This window comes from Rhinolophus hipposideros (assembly GCF_964194185.1).
Source record: "Rhinolophus hipposideros genome assembly, chromosome: 12".
NCBI lineage: Eukaryota > Metazoa > Chordata > Mammalia > Chiroptera > Rhinolophidae > Rhinolophus > Rhinolophus hipposideros.
In genome coordinates this window covers 22,957,713-22,978,093 of record NC_138058.1, presented here as the reverse complement: position 1 = coordinate 22,978,093, position 20,381 = coordinate 22,957,713, and the positions used below count along the sequence as shown (strand labels likewise).

General features: G+C 38.1%; 1 protein-coding gene across 1 annotated transcript; it reads left to right on the top strand.

Annotated features, from left to right (window-relative positions):
- The first annotated feature begins 3,129 nt into the window (after window positions 1–3,129).
- On the top strand, window positions 3,130–14,907 carry MRPL19 (mitochondrial ribosomal protein L19). Its single transcript, XM_081069769.1, has 6 exons — window positions 3,130–3,265; window positions 3,450–3,567; window positions 6,169–6,287; window positions 6,498–6,632; window positions 9,282–9,463; window positions 9,594–14,907. Exons 1-6 carry the CDS (start codon window positions 3,163–3,165, stop codon window positions 9,813–9,815), a joined length of 879 nt encoding a protein of 292 aa, XP_080925895.1. The 5' UTR covers window positions 3,130–3,162; the 3' UTR covers window positions 9,816–14,907.
- The last annotated feature ends 5,474 nt before the right edge of the window (window positions 14,908–20,381 follow it).

Sequence of the window (20,381 nt, the reverse complement as noted above, 5' to 3'; positions counted from 1 at the left end):
GATTCATCCGAAGCACAACAATAAAGACAGAAAAAAATGATACATACACCCACATATGTGCATGTACATACATACATAAACACACATGCCTACATACATCTAGAGCAGTAAGAGATATGGAGAAAAATATTGAGAGATGTTAACATATCTGTAATAGGACTCTCATGACTACACAAAGAGTAGAGGAGCAATTTTTGCCAAATTAATGACTGGAATTTCTCCAGAATTTAAAACGTATGTCCTCAAATAAAACATGGACTCCAACTTCTATGATAAATTAAAAATAAATTCACACTTAACTACAAACTGGAATGTAAAACATCAAAAAAATAGAAAATCTTACAAGCTAGGAGAAAAGATATGTTATTTAAAAGAAATACCAAGATTGACAGGAGATTTATCTTTTCCAGAAAAAGATTTCAGAAGATAACGGAGTAAAATCTTTAAAGCACAGAGGGATAATAACTGTCAATTTTGCCCTTATATTTTTTGCAGTTTGTTCATCATGATCTCTCCAACATCGAAACGGTGGAACATATCAGGGGTAAATGTTTGGATCTCTTCGTTTATCTCTTCTCACTCCCTCATCAGCTCATACAGCCTCATTGCTTTAATATACCTATTGTTGCATAATAAACTTCCCTAAAACTTAATGGCTTCAGTAACAGTTTATTATCATCTATCACTGTTCTGGGGGTGACATGCTCAGCGGGGCAGTCTGAGGCAGGAGGCATAGAAGGCTTATTCATTTACAGGTTTGGTGCTTAGGCTAGGCTGGCTCTACAGTCAAGAGCCAGTTCCGCATTTCAATTTTCATGAAGGGTTCTAAATTCCTTACAGCATGGTAGTCTCAGAGTCCTAGATCTACTTGCATGGCAGCTAATGCCCAAAGTAAATATTCAAGAGACACAGGCAGAAGCTGCAAAGGTTCTTATCACTCATCCTTGAAATTCCTAGGACATCATTTATGCCATGTTCTGTTGGTTAATCATTTCACCAAGGCTTAGTGTCTATTTTCAACAGAGCTGCTAGAGTGATTACCTTAAATCTATGACAGATCATGTTACTGCTGTACCAAAATTCCCCAGTGTCTTCCTATGTCATTCAGAAAAAAAGCTAAGTCTTTACGTTGAATGAAATTACCTTATGCACGCTGATTTTTGTTCTTTGAATTTGTCTCAAAGTATTCTTTTTCACCACATCCTCAACCTTTATCTCTCTCAGGCGCAATAGACTCCTTGATGTTCCTTGAACACATCAGATATTGGATACCCTCCCACGTCAGAGTTTTGCTCTTGTTTCCTCTACTTAGTCCTCTCTTCCACCAAATATCTGTAAACCTTGTTCCCTCACATCCTCTGAACTTTGCTCAGATATCACCTTCCTGGTGAGACTTCCCTTGCAAATCTGCCCACGCCCAACATTCCTCATCACCTTCTCTACTTTATATATTCACCACAGGCATTGTGATCATTAAAAATAATATTAATTATTTAACTATTTAATAATTAATTACTGCTATCTCTGTCCACTAGACTGTAAGTTTGTAAAAACAAGGATTTTTATCTGTTTTGCTCCCTGACAGATCAAACAACTAAAACAGGGTCTGGCATATTTTAGGTGCTCAATATACAGTGATGTGCTGGGAAACATTTAATGACCTGATCTCAAAACCAAAATCAAAACAAAACTTTGATTTGTAGCATTTAAAAATTTCCATAATGTATGTATTTCCATCATCCAGTTTCAAACTGTCACTGAAGATGGATTTGGGAAGCAATAAAGACAACTGGTTCTCATGTATCAGTACAAGTGGACTCCAACATGCCACTGTTCTATTTATTTAAATAACAGGGGGTGGGGAAAAGAAGGAAGGAAGAAAAAAAAAAAAAGGCCTCGAAGTACACACTGTTCCCCAATAAAGTCCTGTTCCTTTTCCCCAATAAAATCTTTTTTAAAAATGCATGATTAGAGGGGGACAAGATGTTGGAGTAGATAATCGCTGTACTTTCTTCTTCCCATGACAACATTAAAAATCCAACTAAATTATAGAACAATCAACATGGAGAACCATCTGAAGACTAGCTTAACAGAAGCCCTAAAACTAAGGATATAAAGAAATAGCCACACAGAAACTGATAGGAGGGGCACAGATGCAAAACATGCTAACCCCACACCTGAGTGGGAATCGGAGTTGAGTTGAGAATGGGAGGGATATCATGCCCATGCCAATGTCCCCCCAGCAGAATGAGGGACCTCAGCCCCACACTGGGCTCCTCAGCCTGGAATACCAGTGCCAAGAAGAGCCCCCACAACATCTGGTTGTGAAAAACTGTGGATTTTTCCCCCCTAAGTGAGATAAAAGGTTGCTGAAAATGCAGACATCCTTATCCTCTTAAAGGGCCAACACACAGACTCAGTTGCTCACAGGCACTCACTCTGGGTTCCGACACAGGGGTGGATGGTGACACTGGAGGTGTCAGAGACATACAGGGAGAGACTGAGTTGTGTGGCTGCAGGGTGAGGCCTGGAGGGAGAGATGCCGTTTTTTCTGTATAGAATCTTTCTCCCATCAACTGGTAGGCAGGTACAATTTTCCTGTGTTGAGCCCCCCTTTTGAATCTGTATGGGTCTGGCAAACTCCGCTTGCTCATCCCTGATGACTCCCTGGGACACTGCTCCTACCCAACTCACACAAGGCTGGAGGCACTTTCTTGGCCAGCAGCCATTCCTGGCCCATGCTACAGTCTTTCTTGGACAACTCTTGGGACCCAGTGGGTCCCAGGTGGGTGATGGATTGCCTCAGTGTGCTCTGAGCCTTCAGTGAGAAGCTCCAGGTTCAGCACTGGCATCAAAGCAGAATCTACAGTAATCTGGTGAACACCACTTGCCCCACCCTGGTGAGTCCCTGAGACACCCCCCCCACCCCCCAATCAATCACACAAATTGATTTCCACACAAGGCTATAAGTGGGAGGGTGAGGGAGGGAGAGGGGAGAGGGAGGGGAAGGGGCGGAGAGAGAGAGAGACAAAGACAGAGACAGAGAAAGAGAGAAACTTTGGTATTTTGTCCCATAACAGCTGCCATAGGGCCGTAGTACTCCGCCATCTCGGCGCACTGATTACTGGGAGTTGTAGTCTCTACCAGTCTGTACCAGCAGGCATGGCGGCCTTCATTGCTGGGGGCTGTGGACCCGCAGTGGGACTGGCTTGGAGTACTGGAGCCGCCAGGACGCTGCTCCTTGCGCCGGCCTCTGTCGCCTGCCGTACGTGGAGTGAGACTTGCAAGCCCGGGCGCGGAAGGGCTAGGCTGGGGGTAGGCGAGCCCGGAAGCAAGGGACGCCTCGGCGGCGGCCCCTCGTGGGACCGCGAGCTTGGGAAGAGTGCAGCGTTCCACGCGAGCTCAGGACAGGCCCGAGTAGTGTTAACCTCTGTTGTCCGCTCCCGCAGGGGCCCACGCGGGGCCGGGCCGGCAGCAGAGCACTGGACCTTCGGAACCCGGCGCGTTCAGGCCGCCGCCTAAACCGGTCATCGTGGACAAGCGCCGGCCCCCGCGCCCCGAAACCAGGTGAGGCCCGTTCCTGGCGCGGCCCCCGCGTTTTGGGTTGGCGCGCTCGCGAACCCAGGGGTCTCGGCTGTCAGGCGGGCCCTCGGTACTCGTGTGCGGCGTTGCTGAGCCGCGTGTGAAAGCGCACCCAACTCAGGTTTCTCTCGCGCGCTTCTCCCAAGCCTGTGTTGAATCTTCTCTGTAGTCTTATTAAACCCGGACTTCAAGTAGGCAGGGATTCCCCGGATTGGGAGCGCTTCACACCAGCATCTGGCCTGTATCAAGAGTTTTTCTCAGAATCACGTCTTATTGTACCCCGTTTACGTTCCAGGAGTCAATCTTTTCTCGCCGGGGTGGAAATGCATTGGCCGGGACTCCCCGCCTCTTAGCTTCCCACTTCACCGTGTTTTCGTTTCCTGGCACATGCAGTACAGGGGTAAACATTTCCAGTAGTTTGTGTCTGAAATTTACTCTTCAAAACAGTGTGCTTAAAAAGCTGGTTCACTTAAAAGCATGCTGGTAACTTTGGAGGTACGGGTAAACTTAGATGACCTAGGACTTGCAGAAAGCGTTTCTGTAGGCCTGTAGAATAACCTTCTTAAAAAGGCAGTCTTTGGGACGGAAACCTTTAGGCTTTCCCTAAAGCCTGAGATTATAGGCTTTCTGAAAGGACTCAGGGTTGTTGCTTGGATTATTTCTGCGTGCTTGTGTGTATGTTGAACATTTCAAATATTCTATGGTTCTGAGTTAAACTTGAATTTGTGGAACCTAGAGATTTATAAAAGACTTCCTTATACAACTTTTTTTTTTTTTTTTAACGTGGAAAAGGAATATCTCTCTTCAATGATAACACTTAATTCAGTCAAAGGGAATGTAAATTGTATAACTACTTTAGGAAACAATTTTTAGTAAGTTTGAAGTTGTGTATGCCTTTCCACCCAGGAGGGTATACAAATTAAAGAAAGTAATAAGTACAAGGAGATATGTACAAGAATGCACACAAAAGTAGTGTTTGCAACAAGAATTCAGAAGCAGCCTAGATATCCATCAGTAGGTGAATAGGCAAATACATTCACATAATGAGCTGTTATACAGCAGTGAAAAATGGATGAACTAAAGCTTACGAGGATGAACTTCACAAATATGATATGTGAAAAAAGCAACCTACAAAAGAATTGATGTAGTGTGGTAGCATTTTTATATTGACCAGACATACACGCATATATGTGTAAAGTATAAGAAAATGTACAGGGGAAATTCTCCACTTTCACAGAGCAGTCAAACCTAGCTTTCCCAATAGTGGTACAAACTGATATTATGTACCTCCTGATGTGGCAAAATAAGATCACATCATCTCTAATATTTTTACCAAAAATATTTAACCTTAGTTTAGGCATGTGGAAACAATAAATAAATCCAGAATCCAGAGATGGCCTATAAGACAGGCTTTGATTCTTCAAAAATGTGTTATAAAAATACAAAGATGGGAAATAGTTCTAGTTTAAGAGACTAAAGAGACTAACAACCAGATACAATGTATAAAGGTTGATTGTAGCTTGGATTGAGTAACAAACAGCTGTAAGAAACATTTTCCAGGACAATCAGGTATATTTAAATACAAACTATGTATTAGATTATATTACTGAATTAATGTTGAAATTCTTAGGTGTCATAAAGGAATTGTAATAAATGTAGGAGAATGTCCTTATTCTGAACAGAAGCCTTCTAAAGTGTTGAGAGATGAAAGGCCTTGCAGCTTGCCATTTTCAAATGGTTCAGGAAAAAAATTAAAAAGATCTCAGGATTCTTTTTTGCTTTATGTATATATAAAGCAAATAAATAGCAAACCTGGTGAAGTATATATAGGTGTTCATTGTATTACTATTTTAACTTTTGGTAGGTTTGAAAATTTTCAAAGTAGAAAATTGAGGAAAAGGAAGAAATTCATAGGAATACTAATCTCCAAATTTGGTTAATTCCATCATAGTAATTAACTGTGGGGGTAGGGAGGGATGTACAGGGGCTTCAGCCATATTGATAATTTATTTTTTGAGATGGATGATAGGGACATGAATTTGCATTGTAGTATTATTTATACTTTTCTATAAATTATTCCATAATAAGTTTAAAATCAGATAAAGAAGAGAATAGGGAAATTATTTTTAAAGTCAGTTTGCAATTGATGATTTATGTGTTTATAACTTTTCCAGGCCTGTGGTTGTGGTTGCAGGCTTTGGAGTCTGCCAGATAACGGCTACATTTAAATCTTAATTTGATAAGTTTATAGCTAATATAATAATACGTCAGTTATTTACCCTCCCCAAGCTTCAGTTTTTTCATTTGTGAAAAAAAGATAATGACACCAAACCCATCTGCTTGTCGTAAGGATTAATTTATGCTAAAAATGTTTAATAAAGCTTTTAACACAATGCCAGGCGAGTACTCAGGGTTGTTAGCTAACTGCATAAGCACTGACAACAATTTTAGAAATAAAATTGACTTTTCTTATGTAGTGAGGGAAGAATAAAACACTTCAAACTCATAATCCTTTTTTAAAAAGAAAGCAACAGATTTTTTTAATGGTCTTTAAAGTTTGCATTTAATTTTTTTTTTTTCCTGCAGGTTCTTGAGTCCTGAATTCATTCCTCCAAGGGGAAGAACAAATCCTCTGAAATTTCAAATAGAGAGAAAAGATATGTTAGAAAGGAGAAAAGTACTCCACATTCCGGAGTTCTATGTTGGTCAGTAAGAGCTGGGTGCTTTCATTATTAGGGGCTTGCGGGTTAGTTTTCTTGCATAGAGAAGATTGTTTTTTCACACAACTGGGTTTTGCCCATATGAGGTACTTATTACTAATATTAAAATCTTCAGGAAGTTATGAAGTTATATAGAAATGCCATTGTTTGTTTCTGCATCGTATGTGAAAGTTCATGTCACTTTTGAATTTATAGGAAGCATTCTTCGTGTTACTGTGGCTGACCCGTATGCCAGTGGAAAAACCAGCCAATTTCTGGGGATTTGCATCCAGAGATCAGGAACAGGACTTGGAGCTACTTTTATCCTAAGAAATACTATCGAAGGACAAGGTAGGTTCCATTTCACTATTTTGATTTTCTGGAAAATGTGATCTCAGGATTCCTTTTTGTTTTCTGCGTCCTGGGATAAGATATCTGGAACTTGGAAGTGCAGGGGGCTCTGACTGGTATGAGAATTGTGGCTGCTGATTGTTGGTGCTCTGCTTTCTCTTGAAGACTTCTTTCTTCTGTTGCAGGGACAACAAGCGTTAGAAGCAGACTTTCCAAACTATGGCAGCATCTCATAGGAGGAGACAAGTGACTATACAGCAGTGTGGGGACATTCATTTTAGGTGCAAATAACCCATCAGAACATTGTAAACATAATGATGTCCTTATGAGTTACTTTCTCCTAAAATGAATGGCCCCCATTTTGCTTTATATTACACCAGTCACCACAAGGATCAGTTTTATGAGAATCAGAGGAATTTTTAAAAAGCCAAAATTATGTTTGCTATGCCTAATAAGGCAGAGGAACAAGTGGAACAACATTTTAGAAAGATTATGAATCAAAATGGCCGGAACAGTGAAGTTTTGTACTTAATGTTGAATGCGTCATTGTCTCCAGCAGTGAAGTATTATATTCAAAAGAAATTGAACGTACGAGAGTGATTGCTGTGGTCCTTATCCTGTAATGACCTGGGTGCTGTGCGTGTAAGAGCTCAGCAGGAATTGGCTGACTGATCAATTGATTGAACTTGTGCATCCAATTGGGTTGCGTATTTGGGGAAACCTTGTCATAGAAAGACATGAGCATAGGTGTGAATCAGAAAAACCTGGGTTTGATTTTCTTCTTTAAAGTTGAGATAATAATAGTTTCTATCTCCCAGGGTTGTGGTCAGTGGATTGTACATGAAGTGCTGGACACAGAATACTCAAAAGTCTTAGCTCCTTCTGCACAGTATGTTTTGACTGTCACCTGCCTGTACCTTTCCCATTGATACTTCCCTTTTTGGTGGTGTTTTCTAGCCCACTGGCTTTAAATACTACCACTATGATGACAATTCCCAAATATGTATCTCGAGTACTGACCCTTTCCTGTTCCAGATTCGCACGGACAGCTACCAATTTGGCATCTCCATATGGATGTCTTACAAGCATAAAACAAGTTCAGAAAAACTCTTTATTTCCCCTCTCAGTGTGTTCTTTTCACGTTTTCTTCTATTTCCATAAATGGTACACTCCCCACCCATTTACTTAAACCAAAAACTTAGGTGCTGTTTTTCATTATTCTCTTTCACCCATCCAGTCAACCAGCAAGTTTTCATGGTTCAGTCTCCAAAAAGTGTATCCCAGTTTTGTCTGTTTCTCCATCTCCGTTGTTGCTGCTCTTGTCCATGCCACCAGCCCCTGGTTGTATTACTTTCCTGGCCCCACCAAGTTACTGTGCTTCACACAAATGGGCCTTTTTATGGTTGTTCCAACATGGCACGTTTGTTAAGATCCCAGGGCCTCTGCATGTGCCATTCTTTCTGCTTGGAGTATTCTTCGCCCTCTGTTGTATCAGTGTAAATGTCCTTTTTTCAGAGAGGCTTTTTCTGACTACTATTTAAAGTTGCTCCTTTCCCAGTCACAATGTCATTACCCTTTATTGTTTTCACTATATGAAATTACCCTGTTGGTTGGTTTATTTATTATTTGTCATCCATTAAACTGTAAGTTTTATGGGAGGAGAAGGATCTTACCTGTGTTGTTTTTGCTATAGGCACAGCTCCTAAATCAGTGCCTGGACCAAAATAGTTGTATAGTAAATATTGGATTATATCCAGGTATTAAACAATAGGTGTTAATGTTCATATATTTTACTATTTGTATTTCTCTTGGGATTATTTCAGGAAACCTCAGAATACACTCTTGCCCTTAAGTGTTTTATGATACAGATGATATATCTTAAATTATTACTTGTAGCATCTTGGAAGCACTCAAAGCTGTTCCTAGCTTGCTTCATGTGAAAAACTCTAGAGAAGGGGTGTCAAAACTGCGGCCCACGGGCCAACTGTGGCCTGCAATCCATTGTTAATTGGCCTGCAGCAAATTCCAAAAATATATTTAGTTTACTTAAATAAACCAGGTGAGGCAATACGTACTTCACCTCGAGTGAGTGGCCCGGCTGTTTGTGTATTTTACTGCATATGGCCCTTGGTAAAAAACGTTGAAAAAAGTTTGGACACCCCTGCTCTAGAGTGTTACAAACCTAGGCCATCCTTAAGAGGGCTTCTAAACCAAAGTTGGAACTGAAAAATATACTTACTCTTTTTGCATCATTAATCCTGTTGCTCTTAATGTAGAAGATAGTTTTATTTAAGTAATTGGGAAATAAACAACATGACAGAGTGAAGAATTTACTCAAATTTTTCTCCAACTAAGTTAATGCTATCAGAACTGAAGAGATAACGTGACTCAATATATGTGACGCAATAATTTATAGATGACATCATTCTGACTGTCACGCTAATTCCAATTTCCTTATTTTTTAATCTATATGAATTTTAGTTTCTGTTTCTTTCAATCATCTTCATTTTAAAGATTACAAATTCATGTCACATTTCCTATGTGCAAAACCCTGTGCTAGTTCCTTTACGAAATGGTTCTTACTGTAGTGTGAGGTTTCTGCAGGAATCAGGATTCACATTGTAAGAATGTTATTTTTCTCTTTTTTAGGTGTTGAGATTTGCTTTGAACTTTATAATCCTAGAATCCAAGAGATCCAAGTGGTCAAATTAGAGAAACGGCTGGATGACAGCCTGCTGTACTTACGAGATGCCCTTCCTGAGTACAGCACTTTTGATGTGAATATGAAGCCAGTAGTACAAGAACCTACCCAGGAAGTTCCTGTTAATCAGGTATATGTTGTACCTTTGGAACTGGAAGTTCAAGTATAAAACAAGACTCATCTTAATGAAAACTTTTAGAAGAATTTTGCTTATAACTATCAGCCTAATTTATTATTATTTTTTTAACTGTCTTCCTTAGCTGAAAGTAAAAATGAAGCCTAAGCCCTGGTCCAAACGCTGGGAACGTCCAAAATTTAATATTAAAGGAATCAGATTTGATCTTCATTTAACTGAAGAGCAAATGAAAGAAGCTCAGAAATGGAGTAAGCCGTGGCTTGAGTTTGATATGATGAGAGAATATGATACTTCAAAAATGGAAGCTGCAATCTGGGATGAGATTGAAGCATCAAAAAAGTCCTGATCTGAGAATGAATTTAGCTACTTGCAGAAGATATACGGACTCACAGAAGACTTTTAGAGACCAGTTTAATTTCATGTATAAGGACATAGTCATTAATCAACTAAGCATTCATTATTTTATGAATACTATTTAAAAAAATAAAATTAGTACATCAGTTTATTACTTTAAAAAGAGAAATGCATGCCAAGTGGTCCGGTGTCTATTCTCTTACTGGAGGCAGAGCTACAATACAGTCAAACTATTACCAGAATGCTCTTCATTAAGCCTGGAATCTGAACAAAGAAGTGCGTAGGATGATTTTTACATTTGTGACATACATTATGAATACAGAAAAACATAAGGTTTAGAGAATAATAGTAAAGGGAGCAGTCATGTATCCACCATCAAATTAAGAAGTAAAACTTTTAGTAATACCTAAGAAGGTTAAGAAACAGAGTTAGGATCTAAGGAGCTTCCTGTGTGTCCGGAATTGGATCCCTCCCCTCTGTCCTCACTTTGTGTTAATCATCCCCTTGCATTTCTGTTAGTTTGTTATGTACTTATGTATTCTTAAACATATATTTACTTTTGCAAAATCTGTTGGCGGGGGTAATAATTGTCATTACATGAAGGCTTCAGGGAGAACATAAAGCCTTTGGGTCATCGTCTGGCTTCAGTTTCCATGGAGTTTACAAAAATCATTTTTGAGAAAGTTCCTGGCCAAGGTCATGAGTGAGTTCTCTTAAATAGAAGGCTCGCCACAGGGCATTTGGCAGGGTTAGGGCGTAGACTGAGTAACTAATGTCTGGCAGAAATGTTGGAGGGAGTAGACTAGTCTGTATTTTCTAGTTCTCAGCTCATGATGACTCAAGCTCCAGCTTGTAAGAGTGGATCAAAACTACTTCCGTAAGGTGATACGAGTGTCTTGTTGCGAATGGAATGGAAAGCTAGCATGTAATCAATCCTACATGGATAGTTAGGGCCAGGCTCTCCTGGGCAGGTTGTTCCACAGGTAAAATTATGGTGGTAGGATAGATGGGTCTGGATGAGGGCAACCCTCAACCTGTCTTGAATCGCTGCTCAGATCTACGCGCTCGTGCCCAGTTATTTTGGGTTTTGCATTCAGTGGTCTGCTGTGAATCCAGATCTGTTTTCTGGATTCTTTTTTTCATTTTATTGGCTAGTAACTCATTTTGGTGGAGCACAACCTTTGGTAGCTTCTGGAGGAAGTATGTGTGGAGGTACATTTTTGGAAACCTTGCATATCTATTATATTTGATGTTGGATAAAATCTAGACAGGATGTAATTTTCCTTCAGAATTTTGAAGGTATTGCTCCAATGTCTCGTTCCCAGTTGTGTTGAGAAATCTCACACCATTTTGATTTCTGCTCCTTGTGTGTGACTTGAAAGCTTGTAGAATGTCTTTGTCCTTGGGGTAATGAAATTTCAGTGACAGGTCTCGGTGTGGGTCTGTTTTAATTCATTATGTTGGACATTTGATGAACACTTTCAAGATGGTAACTCATATCTTTCAGTTCTGGGAAACTTAGTGTTCTGTCTTTCTGGAACTGTTGTTTTCATGTTGGATTTCCAGGACTAGATGTCTGTTTTTCTAATCCCACCCCTGCCCCATCTCTGTTTTTTTAGCTCTTTAATTCAGTCTTGCAACTCTGCTATCATATTTTAAAATCTCAAGATCTCTTTGATTTCTGAAAGCTCCTTTTCTTACATAGTATTCTGTTCTTATTTTATATTCTTGTCTATGGATTTGTTCTGTTACCACTGAGGATGTTCATGATAGTGTTGGTGTTTTTTCTTGTGAAACTGCTTTTCTACAGCATCTGTTTCCTCCCAATTTTTTTTCTTTCTGTGGGTATTTATTTCTCTTTTTATGTTTTAGGCTATGCTAAGACATTTGGCAATACTTGATTGTCTTCTTATGGTTGACTAGTAGACTAAACTGATTCGATGTTGGACTTGTGGGAAGGGGTTCTCTTTAGGATAATCTGGGTGTACTTTTTTTGGAAGTCCTCTCCATGTGAATGTCTTGTTTTGGTCAGACTCTCCAGAATAGACTTTTCCAATCTTCCTCGAGGGTAAGACTCTCTGCCAATGTTTTGGGAGCCATAGTGGGGAAGAAGTTTGGGATTTCTGACACTGTACACGTATATGGACATCCTGTCCACCCCACTCCCCTTTTGGCTTAGTACCCAGTGCCTGCAGTAAACCTCTGGACTTCAGCTTGTGTGTGGGTGGGCCAGACAGGCCTCCAAATAGTTTTCATGAGGTTATTTTAGCTATTGTCCTTCACTCCAGTTGCCGAGGTACTGGATCTGCCAATGGGACAATTCTGAGGAGTGAACTGGATTGATTTTCACCTTTCTCCACTGCCGGCTTGATTTGCCTTTCTTTAATCTGCTACTCCATCCATATGCTTTTTCAGCTTTCAAAATTTTGTTCTGGTTGTTTCTTGTTCTGTTCTCTCCTGTGGTTTTATATGTCATCCCAAATGCTTTCCAACTTTCTTACTGCTTGTACATTATCCTATTTTTTCTCCTTCCTGTGGATTTGTCTTTGTCCCTATGGTATATTTTAATCGTCATTTGAATAGTTCATCCGACAGATTAATTTATAGCCACTTTTCCACTAATAGTGTTCTTCTCTAAAAGAAATTTTTCAGACACTAACCTTTGAGGTTCTCAATATTCAGGGCTTCCCTGATCCTTTTCACTATGTGATGTTACACATCCATGTAACTACTTTCAAAAAGCAATGGACATGCCATCATTCACTTATTTAGATTACTTGTTGAGATAGCCTCTCAAAATAAAATTTTAACACGAGCCTATATCTAATTTTTCTTTTAACTTGTTGGAAGATAGCCAATGCCTGTTCTCATTTTACATTGATAAACACACCAGTCTTGGTAAAAGGGCAGATGAATGAAACCTATCAAGATCTAAAGCTGTGTAAATGTATGATCAGCTCATAAGTACATGTACTCATACCGGCAATGGTTCACTCTAAGATTATCTGTAAAATTCTTGTGAATTTTCCCCCAGAAACAAAGCAAATCTTAATACATTAAATATGGGTAGTATAAAAAATTTTTATTGTGGTAAGACATACATAACACAAGATTTGTCATTTTAGCCATTTTAAAATGTACAATTTCAGTGGATTTAATTACATTCACAATGTACAGCCATCACCACTATCTCCAAAACGTTTTCATCACCCCAAATAGAAACTCGGAGCATTAATAACTCCTTATTCCTCTCCCCTCAGCTCCGGTCAAGCTCTAATCTCTATGAATTTGCTTATTCTAGACACTTATAATTAGAATCGTATAATAATTGTACTTTCGTGTCTGGCTTATTTAATATATTTTCAGATTCATCCATGTTGTAGCACGTATCAATTTCTTTTTATGGTTAAATATTATATACCATATTTTGTTTATCCGTCTATTGATGAATACAGGATATTTCTACCTCTTGATTATTTGAATAATGCTGCAGTGAACATTGACATACAAGTATCTCTTTGAATTGCTGTTTTTATATTCATTTTAAATGTACTCCAGGTATATACCTTGGAGTGGAATTGTTGGATCATTTCACAGTTTTAAATTTCCCTTATTTCTTTGACCCATGGTTGTTCAAGACTTTTGTTGAATTGCCACGTGTTTATGAATTTTCCACTTTTCTTACTGATCTGGACCTTCATTCCATTGTGGTCAGAGAAGATACTTAGTATGATTTCAATCTTTTAAAATTTTTTGAAAATTGTTTTGTGGCCTAACAAAGGGTATATCCTGGAGAATGTTCCATGTGCCTTTGAGAAAAATGTGTATTGCGTTGTTTGTGGGTGGAGTATTTTATATATATGTCTGTTAGGTCTAGTTGGTTTATAGTGTTGTTCAAGTCTATTTACTTACTGATCTTCTGTCTAAATGTTTTTTTCCAATAGAATATTGAAGTTTCTAACTATTCTAGAACTATCTAGTTCTCCCTTTAATTCTGCCAGTTTTGCTTAATATATTGTTGGGCCCTATTGTTTGGTGCATACATTACTATAATTATTTTATGTTCTTGATAAATTGACTCTTTCATCAATATATAGTACCCTTTTTTGTTTCTTCTTCTTTGTAACAATTTTTGGCTTACAGTCTATTTTGTCTGATGCTAGTATAGCTAGGCTGCTCTCTTTTGGTTACTATTTACATGGAATGTCTTTTTTTCATCCTTGCACTTTCAACACATTTGTGTCTTTGGAGCTAAAGTGAGTCTTGTAGACAGCATATAGCTGGATCTGGATTCTGTGTGTGTGTGTGTGTGTGTGTGTGTGTTGTGTGTGTGTATCCAGTTAGCAACTCTTGGCTGTTTGGAGAGTTTAATCCATTTATATTTAAAGTAATTAGTGTAATGAAGGACTTCTACCATTTTGTTATTTGTTTTCTTTATGTCTTAGTACCATTTTTGTCTTTCATTTTCCCCATTACTGCCTTCTATGTTAAAATTGATTTTTTTTGTAGTGAACCATTTTGATTCTCTTCTCATTTTATTTTATATGTTTCTTAAATGTTTTGCAGTTACCAGAAGATTTCATTTAACATCCTCAATTTATAATAATCTAGTTTGAATTGACACCAGTGTGACTTCAATAGCGTCCAAAATGTCTATTCCTATAAAGCTCTGTTCTCCTTTTATATTATTGATGTCACAAATTACATCTTTATGTATTGTGTGCCCAATAACACAGATTCATAATTATTTTCTATGCATTTGTCTTTTAAATCACGTAGGAGATAAAAAATGGAGCTACCAAACAAATTGACAATAATACTAGCTTTTGTATTTTCACATGTATTTACCTTACTGGAGATCTTTATTTCATCATACAGATTGAAGTTACTTACTGTCTAGTATCCTTTCATTTCTGCCTGAAGGACTCCCTTTAGCATTTTGTGTACGGCAGGTCTAATTGCAGTTAGCTTCCTCAGGTTGTGTTTATCTGGGAATGTCTTTATTTCTCCCTCATTTTTGAAGGATAGTTTTTCCAGATACAGAATTCTTAATAAAAACAAAATATTTTTTTCCTTGTGATGAGAACTCTTAGAATCTACTCTCTTAACTTTAAAATTCACCATACGACAGCGTTAACTGTAGTCATTGTGTTGTATATTACATCTCTAATACTTACAACTGGAAGGTTTTACCTTTAGATCACGTTTATCCAGTTACCCACCCCACACCTCTGCCTCTGGTAACGCATATCTGATCATTTTTTCTACAAGTGTTTGTTTCTGTTCCACATAAAAGAGAGATCATATAGGGTGCCTGGATGGCTCAGTTAGTTAGAGCGAGAGCTCAACAACAAGGTTGCTGTTTCAATTCCCACATGGGATGGTGGGCTGAGCCCCCTGCGACTGAAGATTGAAAACGGTGACTGGCCTTGGAGCTGATCTCCTCCCTCCACAACTAGATTGAAGGACAACAACTTGGAGCTGATGGGCCCTGGAGAAACTGGAGAATATTGGGGGCCCCAATATTCCCCAATAAAATAAAACAATCATACAGTATTTGTCTTTCTCTATGTGACTCATTGCACTCAAGAATAATGCCTTCAAGACTCATCCATGTTGTCGCAAATGGCAGTGTTTACTTTTTTATGGCTGAATAATATTCCATCGTATGTATCTCACAACTTCTTTATCCATTCATTTGTTGATGGACAATTAGGTTGTTTTCATGTCTTGGCTACTGTAAATGATGCTGCTACCACCGTGGGGGTGTAGATAATCCTTTAACGTAGCGGTTTTGTTTCCTTCAGAAATATACTCAGAAGTGGAAATGCTGCATCATATGGTAGTTCTATTTTAATTTTTTGAGGAAACTCCATACTGTTTTCCAAATGGTTGTACCAATTTACAATCCCACCAACAGTGCAAGAAGGTTTCCTTTTCTCCATATCCTTGCCAGCATTTGTTATCACATGTCTTTTTGATGATGGCCATTCTCACAGGTGGGAGGTGACATCTCATTGTGGTTTTGATTTGCTTTTCCCTGATGATTAGTGATGTTGAACACCTTTTCATGTACTTGTTGGCCATTCCTATATCTTCCTTGGAAAAATATCTATTCAGGTCCTTTGTCCATTTTTAAATTGGATTATTTGTTGTTTTGCTATTGAGCTGCATAAGTTCTTTATATAGTTTTGGATAATTAACCCCCTATCAAATATATGGTTTTCAAAATTTTTTTCACATTCTGTGGGTTGTCTTTTTATTTTGTTGATTATTTCTTTTGCTATGCAGAAGCTTTCTAAATTTGATTTAGTCCCACTTATTTATTTTTGATGTTGTTGCTTGAGCTTTAGGTATCATATCCAGAAAATCATTGCTAAGACCCACGTCAACGAGCAATTTTTGCTGTGTTTTCTTCTAGGAGTTTTAAGGATTCCAGTCTTACATTTAAGTGTTTAATCCATTTTGAGTTAATTTTTGTGAATGGTAAAATAGGGTTTAGTTTCGTTCTTTTACATGTGAGTATCCAATTATCCCAGCACCATTTATTCGAGAGACTGTATTTTCTCTGCTGAGTATTTCTGACTGCCTTGTCAAATATTAGTTGACCATTTAAGCATGGTTTATTTCTGGGTCAATTTCCACTGGTCTTTCCGTTTTTATGTCAGGACCATACTGTTTTGATTACTGTAGCTTTATAATATAGCTTGAAATTAGGAAGCGTGATGCCCACCTTTTTATTTTTCCTCAGGATATTTTGTTTGTTCAGCTTCTTTTGTGGTTCTATATAAATTTTAGGATTATTTTCTCTTTCTGTAAAAAAATGCCATTGGAATGTTGATAGGGATTGCATTGAGTCTATCTATAACTGGCTTTGTGTGTAGTATGGGCATTTAAACTACTAATTCTTCCAATCTATGAACACAGATATTTTTCCATTTATTTGTCTTTCATTTCATTCCATCAATAGCTTGTAATTTTCAGTGTAGAGATCTTCTACCTTCTTGATAGAATTTATTCTTAAATATTTTTATTGTTTTTAATGCTATTGAAAATGGGATTTTCTTATCTCTTTTTCAGATAATCCTTATTAGTGTATAAAAACACTATTGATTTTTGCATGTTAATTTTGTATCCTGCAACTCTATTGAATTTGTTGATTAGATCTAACAGCTTTTTGGTAGAGTCTTTAGGATTTTTCTATATACAAAATCATGTGATCTGCAATAGAGCCAATTTTACTTCTTTCCAATTTGGATGTGTTTCATTCCTTTTTCTTGCCAGGTTGCTCTGGCTGGTACTTCCAGGACTATGCTGAATAGGAGTGGGTGAGAGTGGGTACTTTTGTCTTGGATCTTAGGAAAAGCTTCCAATCTTTCATCATTGCTGGTCAAATATGGCCTTTATTATGTTGCAGTATATTCCTTCTATAGCTAATTTGTTAAGAGTTTTTACCATGAACAAATGTTGAATTTTGCCAGTTGCTTTTTGGCATCTGTTGAGATGATTATATGATTTTTTTTCTTTAATTCTATTAACACGATATAGCACATTGATTTGTGTATGTTAAGCCATCCTAGCATCCACTGTATAAATCTCACGTGATCATGGTGAATAATCTTTTTACTGTGACACAGAATTTGATGTGCTAGTATTTTATTGAGAATTTTTGCATTTTTATCCATCAGGGATATTGGCCTGTAGTTTTGTTGTAATGTCCTTTTCTGGCTTTGATATCAGCGTAATGCTGACCTTGTAAAATAAGTTTGGAGTGTTCCCTCTTTTCGTGATTTTTTGCAAGAATTTGAGAAGGGTTAGTATTAATTCTTTAAATGTTTGGTAGAATTCATCAGTGAAGCCATCTGGTCCCGGGCTTTTCTTTGTTGGGAAATGTTCTGATTACAGATTCAATCCTATAGTAACTAGTCTGTTCAGGTTTTTTATTCCTTCCTGATTCAGTGTTGGTAGGTCATATGTTTCTAAAACTTATTCCACCTCTTTTATGTTATCCAGTTTGTTGGTGTACAGTTGTTCACAGTAGCTTTGTGTTTTTGTAGTATCAGTTTTAATGTTTCCTCTTTCATTTAAAATTTTGTTGATTTGGGGACTCTCTTTTTTCCTTTTGTTAGTCTAGATTAAGTTTGTCGATCTTGTTTATTTTTTCAAAAAAATAGCTCTTTTGTTAATCTTTTTTATTGTTTTTCTGTTCTTCATTTTATTTATTATTGCTCTAGTCTTTATTATTTCTTCCCTTTTGCTAACTTTGCGCTCAGTTATTTTTTGTTGTTGTTTTGTTTTTAGTCTCTTGAGGTGTAGAGTTAGGTTGTTTATTTAAGATCTTACTCTTTTTTCAATGTAGGCACTTATTGCTATAAACTTTCCTCTTAGAACTTCTTTGGTTTTGTTCCATACATTTTGGTATGCTGTGTTTACATTTTGTTTGTCTTAAGGTAATTTTAAAATTCCCCTTTAATTTCTTCTTTGACCCATTGGTTGTTCGGTAAAGCAGTATTTAATTTTCCTGTGTTCATTAGTTTTCCAGTTTCCTCCTGTTGATTTTAATTTCATACCGTTGTGGTCAGAGAAGATACCTGATATGATTTCAATCTTCTTGAATTTGTCAAAACTTGTTTTGTGGCTTAACATACGGACTATTCTAGAGAATGGTCCAGGACTCCTTTGTCATTATATAATTGTCTTCTCTGTTTCTTTCATCACTTTTAGTTTAAAGTCTGTTTAGTCTGATATAAAGTATAGCTACTCCTGCCTTTTTTAAAAATTACCATTTGCTTGAAATAACTTTTCCATTCCATCAGTCAGTGATTGTGTCTTTAAGGTGAAAGTGAGCCTTTTGTAGATAGCAATTGTTGGATCTTGGGGTTCTTTTGTTTTTTAAATCCACTCAGCCATTCTGTGTCTTTGATTGGAGAATTTAATCTATTTACATTTAAGGTAATTATTGATAGGTGAGGGCTTACTCTGGCCCTTTTGTTCATTGTGTTCTGGCTGTTTTGTAGATAGTGTTCTTGCTTTTTATCATGCTGTGTGTTTTTTTGTTGTTGTTGTTAGGATGTCTTTTGCTTTGACTTCTTCATAATGTTCTGTGTATTTACTACAGGTTTTTCACCCTTGTACTTTCTGTGAGGCTTACAGAAAACATCTTAAAATTATAACACCCTATTTTAAACTGATAACTTTGATAGCGTTCCTAAAATTTAGACTTCTCTCCCCTCAGATTATAGGGTTCATGTTATAGTTTACATATATTTTCATATTGTGTATCCAGGAACAGATTATTGTATTTATGGTTATTTTTACTATGCTTGTTATCTTTTAAACTATAGAGTTATATGTGAATTACACACCATCATTACCATATTATAGAATCTAACTTTGACTATATATTTGTCGTTACCAGTGAGTTTTACACTACTTTATGTTTTTATGATGTAAATTAGTATCCTTTTCCAATAAAAGAAATTCCTTTAGCATTTTTTTGTAAGGTCTGCCAAAGTTCCTGTAGGAGTGTTGCTGGGCTATGCAGCTTTCCAGGTGGTCCCAGTTAGGCTTTTTGGTTAGGTGGGGCTGGGAGCTACACCTAGCAGTTGCCTGGGCTATAAATTAGCTCCCCTGCCCCCACCAATCAGGAAAGCGAGCTTCAAGCATCCTCCCAGGTGTTCCTGGTCAGGCTTTCTGGTCTGGTGGGGCGGGGAGCTACAAATATCAGTGGGTGGAGTTATGGATTAGCTCCTCTGTCTGGGCGAAGCAAGAGAACCAGCTCTGAGCCCGGAAAGCTCTTTATGTGTGGTCTTGACTCAAAGCCAACCTGGACCCCAAATTCCCTGAACAGTGTAACTGGCTTTGCTCTGCGGACAGTCAGCTCTGCCTGCTGTACTCTGCTACACTGTTTCTCAGCTATGAAGCTTCCAGGTGTTCTGACCAGGCTTTTCCTGTAAGGTAAGACTGGATTGGGACTCCCAAGCAGTGACCAGCAATGGAGGGGGAGCTGGATGTGCACCCCAGGCTGTCTTTCACCACTGGAGTAAACGTAGGCTCCGGAGACCTCTTGGTGGGGCTCTGTCCTGGCCTGGGGGAGGGGGCCAGGTGGTCAGCATGTAGCTGCTCCTGCTGTCTCCCTTGGTCTCTGTTGTACAAGAGGTGTTTCAGCTTCACCCCATTCCAAGATTTTCTCAGCGGTGTCCGTCCGTGAATAGTTCAGTTGTTCTTTTGACTGGGGGCAAAGTCTGGAACTACTTATGTCTCCCTCTTGGTGACTTCCTACCATTTTAAAATTGCATTTTGCTCAATTCAGTATTTGCTTAGTTGCCATAAACTTTTGACTGTTTTCAGAGTTATGAAAAAGTTGGTTGTGCCTGTTCCTGTTTGTTTTTCAGTGTTTTTGTGGGAAGACAAGGTCTTGGACCTGTCTACTCCATCATTTTGCTCAAGTGTGTGTTGTTTTTAAACCTCCCTCTAGTGTTGTGGTAGGGCAATTGTTGGCTTACGTAATTCCTAGTCTTTTGTATTATTCAGACTTCAAAAAGTCATGTTTTTCCTA